Source organism: Phoenix dactylifera, unplaced genomic scaffold (genome assembly GCF_009389715.1).
Source record: "Phoenix dactylifera cultivar Barhee BC4 unplaced genomic scaffold, palm_55x_up_171113_PBpolish2nd_filt_p 000664F, whole genome shotgun sequence".
NCBI lineage: Eukaryota > Viridiplantae > Streptophyta > Magnoliopsida > Arecales > Arecaceae > Phoenix > Phoenix dactylifera.
Window position 1 is genome coordinate 83,829 of NW_024068051.1, and position 8,799 is coordinate 92,627.

Sequence of the window (8,799 nt, forward strand, 5' to 3'; positions counted from 1 at the left end):
TAGCATATCCATATCCATATTTATTTTATTTGATACGGATGCATATGTTAGTCGGATGCAAAAATTCATATCTATATTTATTTTAAATGGATATGGATACAGATACAAATCGGATATCAAAAATATGGATATAGTTTGAATAATTAAACTTTATGACTACAGAATCAAATATACTACTAAGTGGATGATATATCAAATTGATAGCATATCAATGTGGTCATTTATTTTTCCTTAAAAGTTTATGAGTGCTACATAAAATTAAATCAGATTACAAATAGAATCGAATATTCGGATACAGATCAAATAGTTATCTATCCATATCCATATCCATTTCTTTTTGACGGATATGCATACAGATACAGATATTAGTCGAATGCTCAAATTTCTATTTATATCCAGATAGATTCAGATACGAAAATAGATTCGGATGGAAATTATCCGATTCACTTTCACCCTTACCTACTGCTGATGAAAGAATCACGACCCTCTTTATCTGAGATGAATATATCCTGCCAATTTGAAAAGCATCATCATACGCCCACTTGTTGGTCACTTTTCTACTCCACTGTTTAAGGAAAGCTACTTCCCTTGTTTTAAATGATTCAAATCCAAGTAGATATTTATTGAAGTCACAGGTTGGATGCTTCAATGTAGTCCTTCAAAAAATTCGTCAAATTGTGCAAGTTGTGCAAGTTGTGCGAAAGGCGATCGCTTCTGGATACCTGGTCCAAGTAGTCCTTCGAAAGCAATGGGGTTTCTTGAGGAAATTGAGGAAGAATAAGAACAAAGAAATAGGCTGTGGTTGGCTGGGTGGTTTTGGTGGGGGAACGCCTCTCCAGAGTCTCCTTATCTTTGATGGTTTGGACTTGGGATGGGCAACCGATAAAGGCAAAGTGGGGTGAGCGTGGGGTCTGGCTGGTTCCAGATGAGCACAGGGTCTTTTTCACAGGATAGGGCAGAGGGACTCCGGATGCTTCTTGCCATCTTTAGTCCAAATATTATATCAAAGCTACTACTGTTCAACAGTCTCCATAGTACAAAAGACAAAGGCTCATAAGTCCAGCTTCAGCCATCCTATGATCATAGAATTGTCATCTCTCACAGCCTTAGAAGCATGTAAATCGGCATATTATTGCAATGATAGGCCAACATTAGTCCTTGCCTTTTCAAATCAAGCATTAGTGGTACGTTTACAGCTTGGTAGAAATGAGGAGAATAATTGGACGAGAAATTTTCATGTGGGAGAAGCTTGTTCGGGTACTGGTTCTGGTTGGCATGTAATAATTGCACGGCCCAACCCCAGCTACCTAGAAAGTACCAAAGCTTGCTAGAAGATGAGAACCATATCTTGAAAAGGAGATCTAGCAGAGAGGATGTTTCCTTAGGTAAAAAAAAAAGAGAGGAAGTTTTTTCTTGTAAGAAAAGTCCATCTAAGTCTCCGTACTAGCCTTCACACCAGGGTAGTGAGGAGAATAGTCGCCTACTTATTTTTGCCGCATCAATTTTGTCTAGCTTCACGTTTACAATATGTTATGCTAAAATATCAAATACTGGAAGAGTTCCTATGAATTATCAGTCTCATTCTAATGCCTCCCTTTTCTCCTTTTCCTCCTGGGGTTCATGGATTCTTGGCGTTACAAAATATTTTTCATTTTGAGGACTGAGATTCAGCTAGAAGTTTGAAGAATAAATCTAAAAATTATGAAAGGTGCCGGACTATTCAGATCTGGCATATCTTTCAGTCAGAGAGTGCCAAACTATTTAGATCAGCCATATCTTTCAAAAGACAAATTAAACTGCTGATTGGATCACCTTGTTTGCTTCTCATCATTCAAAAAAAAATTTTCTGACTTCGGAGGTTCTCTTTTTTTTTTTTTTTCTTATGTAGTCTTTTTGCTTCTAATATAGAAGGCTATGCTCATATTAGAGTTGTATAAACAGCCAATACACAAAAAAAAATCTGAAATTAACTAACAAACATATTCTACCAAATATGATCATCATTCAACAAAAAAAAGGAAAAGAATTGAAGCAATACGAAGCTAATTAACATCAAAGGAATCATTAGACTTGCGGCTGTTCCTCCCGCATTAGTAGAAGTTTAGAAGGCATGACTTGTTGATCAGTCCTCACGAGAGCACGCAGTGTATTTGAACTTAAAATTTCTTAACATAACAGCAAATATACACACTAGAAAGCACATCCACATTCCAATACATGGAAATAATTACAAATATACTCGACAAGGAGTACGATTACAGTACTATAACATAACATTCTCCCCCACTGGTTTTGCCAAGGAAAAAAGCCAGCAAACCAGGAGGTTTAGTACACAAAATAAAACATACAAATCTAAAACCCCAAAGCCTTAAGAGGACACTAAGAACAAGAGAAGCCTTCCTAACTGAAATCTCTACAGCAGCTCGGCAAATGTCAAAAAACCCATTTGCTACAGCCACTGGAGACACCAATCACCAAACCAAAAACAACAACAACAACAACAACGACGACGCAAAGCTATATATGCTAAGTAGTGAAATTAGGCAAGGATGGAATCCCAGTCGATCTCCCAAGAAGGATACTTCCGCAGCACGAAGCTCTCCGATTCATCCCACGGCACCTCGGTGAAGTCCAAATGCTGCATATCTGACGCCGGCGACGAGCCGGATGAGCAGTCATCGCCGGCCTCCGACGAGCTCTCGGACTTGAAGTCCTCCGAGGCCGAAACGCCCTTCGCCACATTCGGTCGCCGGCTGGCAGTGGCAGCGGCATCCGGAATGGGGGGCTGAGGGGCGCCCGGCTTCGGAGGAGTGGCGAGGCCCTGGCAAATGACCTGGAGCTTGGCGTCGACGGTGGAGTGGAGAGGGCCGCCGGCGGCGCGGGCGGTCTCGTCGCGGAGGTGGGGGAAATTGAGCCTGGCGAAGTCGCCGCGGAGACGGAAGGCGGCCTTGTCGTAGGCGAGGGCCGCCTCCTCGGCGGTGTCGAAGGTGCCGAGCCAGAGGCGGGTCCGGTTCTTGGGGAGCCGGATCTCGGCGACCCACTTCCCCCAGTGGCGCTGCCGGACGCCGCGGTAGAGCTTGGCGGGGCGCGGTGGGGGAGGCGAGCCGGCGTGCTTCATGGGCTGCGGCCGGGGGCCGAGGAAGCGCGGCGCGGCGCCGACATGCGACAGTTGCGGGGCGGCGAGGACGTTCTGCTGCTGCTGAAGTTGGATTTGAGCTTGGATTTGCTGAATCTGGACGGGGGTGAGGTGGTTGAGACCAATCGGGCCGGGGCAGCCGGCGCCGAGAAAGCCTGAGGAGGAGCAGTCCAAGATTGGATTTTGGTGGGAGGAGGAGGGAGAGGGGACGGGGAAAGTGGGGTTGAAGGGGTAGGAAGAAAAGGAGAGGAAAGGGGAAGGGGTGGAAGAAGAGGGCGAGGGAGAGGAGGAGGAGGGGGTGGTCTCCGAGGTGGAGGTAAAAGAAGGGGAGGGAGAGGAGGAGGAGGTGGAAGCACATCCAATAAAAGGTTCAAGTGCTTTCATGAGCTCCTCGTTGAAGGGATCTAAAGAGAGTACTGGATAGCTATTGAACAAATCTATAGCTGCAGCCATGAAATCTAAGCTAAAAAGAAAAATGAAACTTTGAAGCTAAAAAACAGAGAGAAAAAGAAAGAAAGATCGGATTTTTAAGAGAAAAAGAAGAGAAGTAAGATAAACGAAGGAAAGATTGGAATTCTAAGGAAGAGGGGGATAAGCTGAGACCCACCTGGTTCTTAAACAAAACCAAAGAACAGGTGACTGGGTTCTCAGAGAAAACACCTAAAAAAGAGGTTGCGAGTAAAAAAGTTGCCTCTTTTGATCTAAAGCCACAAAGAAAATAAATAACCACAAGGGTATAGAAAACAACCCTTTGGCTGATTAAAGAGAGGAAACTAGGAGGGGGTGGAAGAAAAACTGAGGAAGAAATCCAGAAGGAAAAAAAAAGCTCTGGATCTCTCTTCTGAATCCTCTGGCTCCCTAGTGAAAGAAAAAAAAAACCTTCTAAGCCTTCCTTTTTTTTGTCCAAAAACCAAAAAAAGGACCTCAAAATTGGATTTTTTTTTTTTCCTTCCTCGAAAGAACACAGAAGATTACAGAAAGGGATTCAGAGAGAAGATCAAAAAGAGAGAGAGAGAGAGAAGAAGAATAAGAGATTAAGGGTTTAGAGAACAAACCTTTGAGCCTCTTTTCCTTGGAAGAGGAATAGGAATCACTCGAGTCTCACCGAAGGTAGTGGTGGATTTAGCCCTTGGGTGGAGGTCTCTCTCTGGGGAGAGAAGAGGGGACTAGTAGCTTGTTTATATAGGCCTCCGTATCCCTCTTTACTTCTGTTAATCATGTGATTATTTTAATTTTGATCTTAATTACTATTAATTATGCCCTTAATTCACACGCAATGTCCTGCTCTGATTTCGTCATCTGATGTCACGCTAATAGCAATAAATGGCGTCTATCTAACCAATGACAACTTGGCACGTGTCCCATATTACTGCCAGGTGTCTGGAGGTTTACCGGTTTCCGTGTACATGGACACGTGTCAGGTTGTGACAGGGGTTTGGGCTCGTTGACGGTGTAGGTGACCTCCTACGCTTCCGGCCTTTGGGTTTGTGGAGTGTGGGAAATGTGACTGGCTCCGGCTCTGGCTGCAGCTCGGCTTCGTCTTCTTTTTTCTTTTTCTTTTTTTTTTGTGTTTGTGCGAATACAGTCAAAAGAATCCCATTTTTTCAGAATAGAGAAACCGAAATTTTTACCATTCACATTAAATTGAAGATGAAGTTAAGAGTGCTAATTAATATAATTGGTAAAGTTATTGGGCACCGGCCTTAGTTTAGTTCTTAATTTTGTTTGAGTTTGCACTCATTTTTAGTTTTTAAAAAATTATAATTTTATTATGTATTTATTTGATCGTAAAGTATAAGTTATTAAAAAATAAGATCTGACTTTTTTTTTTCTTTCATGAGGGGTCAAATTTTGCATAAAAAGATTGAAACAAAAAAAAAACTCATAAACACTAAAAGATATTAATTTCCTTCTTGCTTTACTGTATATGTAAGCTTGATAAGGATCTAGAATATATTTTCAACAATTTTAGTTGTTCTAGCAAAATTTACTGTCTCTATATGCATCTTTCTAATTAGTCTTCCCAGTTTTGTGACATATGTGTGTGTGAGAGAGAGAAAACTGAATAATAATTAAAATAATAAAAAAATATTCTTGTTTAAAATAATAATTAAAATACAGCTTTTTCCTTTTCTAATTTCTATTTCCATCATGAAATGGGACTTGAGTGTGTGGTAATTAAAATGTAAATAAATTATAATTGTAAATTTTAAATCAAAGGCTTTATGCATGCATAACTGAAGGTAAATTTAGGGTTTATATGTTGAAAAACTTGGATGCATAATTATCAATATCGACATGATTTGTCAAATCCTGAAAGTGACGTGGCAACGTCACGATGAGTTTTTAACAATAAAGATAATGAGAACGGGTTGAATGGGGGATGCAGAGGACGCCACTTTGGTGTCTGGTTCGGATTAGGTGCTAAAAAGATCCTTGGGGATCGATGTTGATGTTTGTGGACGTGGCTTAAGGTAAGAACTGAGGTGATTGATGGCTTCAAAGCGGCCATGAAGAGGTTCTACGCAAGAGACATGAGAGCCTTTGAAAAAGCTTCTTAGATGTGAGAAAGTTGGGAAGAAGAGGCGTGAGAGGACCATATAATTTAAGCTTGTGCTTCATTCGTTCGGTCACATGTCTCTTAACAGCTTTGTTGCCGCTTTCAAGTTCTTGGGTGCCATTTCACAGTCATGAATTAATCAAAAGAGGTAGCTAACATTGATGTAAGTGAGATTGTGTCAAATTCGTCAGTTCTCTTCAGCTAGTTATCATGTGATACTGTAAGTTAAGAAGAGACTTACTGAACCATCAGCTCATGTTTCACCTGTTTCATCAAATTTAGTATACACTCTATCGTGTATATACGATTTCGTGACTGCTTAAACTAAAGATAGTGTAATGGATAAGTAGGAAGGTGCCAATATAGCACAAACACCAAACTTGTACTGCACCAAGCTATTTTGCAGATGGTATCATTCGGATTAAAAGGCGAAGTATTGGTGATTACTCATCTCACCAATTACAGTCTTTCGTCAACCTATCTATTTCTACTAATGCTAAAGCTTTTGAACTCCCAAACAAGATTCATGAGGCTTTTTCACTTGTTGCCAGATGTCTCCATTGGTGTCCTTTCGCTCTTGTCAAAAGCCACATACTGCGAAACCACAGCTGGAGTTGCAAAGGACATGGACCGATATCTTGTGCATCCGTTGTCACACGAAGAAATTTCTCAGTCAACGTGCAGAAATTTCAGAGGAGCTACCCGCTTACCGTTCTCGTGCACCATCTCAGCTTTGAAGTCATGCACGCGCTGCATGTGAATTTGGATTTACGAGGAGCACGCGAGCCTTCTTAAACGGCTCCTGCCGCTGATCCACGTAACGCACGGCTCAAGCCATTCCCATTTTATTTTATATGTAAGAGATATTATTACTTTATTCTATTTTTTTATTTTAGTGGTGTAATCATGCCGCGCCGAATAGCTAGTGGCTTGAACTCGACTACTTAATTCAAAATACTCGGGCTCGAAATTTAATTCGAGATTGATCGAGCTTTTATATCGAAACTCAAGTTCGACTTGATAAAAAAATAAAAAAAATAATATTTAATATCTACTTAATTCGAATATCAATCAAATCGTAGCTCAAATTTAAACCTTAATTATAAGTTAAAAATAATTAAAATAATATATAATATTATATGCAATTTGGGAATATTTTAGCACTTGAGCTCAACTTCGAAAATTGTTCGACTACTTGAGCTCGATATTTTAAACAATTAAGTTAAATCGAGGGTCAAATTAGCTACTTAGCTCATTGGCACTCTTAATTTTTCTATAAGATGAGGCAAGGAGCAATAAGTTGAGGCCTCGTAGCTAATACGGTTAATAACAATGACAATTATAATAAGTAGCCATTGTTATACCAAGATAATAAGATAATAACAATTCTTAGAAGAAAGATGAAGAATAATTAAGAAAGGAAGTAGGGGGTTGATTACCTAATCAATGGTGGTCTATATAGAGTGTTGAAGGGTGGTTTAAGTTATGATTAAATAGGGGACTCAAGCAGTCAAGCTAATAGAAAGAAAGAAGGGGCCAAGGAGGTGTGAAGACGAGCGTTCTTGGATTGCGGCGCGTGGGAAGGAGGCCTTGGATTTTACGAAAACCAATCGGAGGCCTTTTCCCTTTCTTTCCACGCCACCATGATTCCTTTCCCCCTCGGTTTGTCCCACCATGACCCCATTCCCCTGACCCCAGGTTTTCTTCTACTTTTTTTTATATCTTTCCTGGTTTAGTTTAGTACATTCGTGTCAGCATTGGGCGTTAAAACAGCTGTAAGCTTGGTAATAACATGTAACGGCCGTGAGTTGGATCTATCCTTGATGAATGTAAACCTAGCTGGACAATGAACCGGACAGAGCCCGGTCTAGTTTTTAATTCCACTATATTCAGCCTGATCCAGTCCAATTCAATTAATCTTTAGCAGGAAATATGCAAGATGAGATGAAATCAATTGTTTTGCATTAGGCTACAAGAGAAGGATTGATCCACTAGTTTTTTCATTCATTTTCATAAGTAACAACGTAAAATTAGGTAATAGGTATAGATTTTATGTATGACAGGCAAACTATGAGCTACAATTTGATGGGAGTTTTTTTTTTTCTTAAATAATCCAAAAGAAATTAACTTATTAGTATTTATCTAAAGTAGCTTATTTAATAAAGCTATACATTATATGATATATCGAATAATAGTTACTAAAAATCGATTTAAAAAAAATACATATAATTTTGCTTGTAATGCCAAAATTATCAAGAAGGTCAAGCGAGCAGACCTAGATCCAAGCAAAAACAAAAGAAAGTAAAGATCGGAGAGGGCTGTGAAGGACATACAGAAGAAGGAATCTTTCCTCCAAAAATAAAAACAGTTCCTGATGAATTTGGCGCTAGTTCCTTGTTTTCTTCGAATGAAAATATATCACTTCAATAAACATAGTTTTATTAGGTCTAAGCAAAACCAATCAATCTACTCTTAATGCTATACTATTTTGAACAAATTAAAAATAATTAAATAATACTAAATTGATCTAATTATTTAGCCATAAAATAATGACTCATATGAAAAATAGAATAAATTTAATACTTCATCTACTTTTTATATATATTAATTAATTGTGAAATAAAGGCCATATGAGGCTGCATCTCCATGTGGTCGCTAGCAAGGAGTGTTGGTCCCAAAATATCTCTCCACGTATCGGCTTCTACGGAGATTTAACGTCCGTTTGGTAATAAACTAACATTCTTGATGTCGGCTACAACTTCCCTCGCCCCGAAGCAAGATGGAAAGAATTTAATACGCAAACCAAGCTGTTACGGCGCTCATCAACTGAATCTAGACACCGTCAAACCCTACTCCAAGGTTAGCAATCTAACCCATGGTCACAGCCAATTGGGCAAAAAAGGAGGTGATCTGTTAAGCCTCAAACCCCTTCCCACCGCCGCCGTCGTCGTGACATCTAACGGATTTCCCGCGGAAAGCCTCAAATCAGTGGCCGTGTGATTGAGATCAAAAGGGTGAAATCAAACGAGGGAGCGGACGGCACGTGACGGCGGGGAGAAGGCGGGACGGCGTTTCCATCGTGGAACGCACTGGGTGACACGTG

At 40.1% G+C, this 8,799-nt stretch overlaps 1 protein-coding gene across 1 annotated transcript; it reads right to left on the reverse strand.

The window, feature by feature from the left end:
• Positions 1-2,184: 2,184 nt before the first annotated feature.
• Positions 2,185-4,288, reverse strand: LOC103720309 (ethylene-responsive transcription factor ERF060-like). Its single transcript, XM_008809953.4, has one exon. The coding sequence runs from the start codon at positions 3,587-3,589 to the stop codon at positions 2,540-2,542; it is 1,050 nt and encodes a 349-aa protein (XP_008808175.1). The 5' UTR covers positions 3,590-4,288; the 3' UTR covers positions 2,185-2,539.
• Between the last annotated feature and the right edge of the window lie 4,511 nt (positions 4,289-8,799).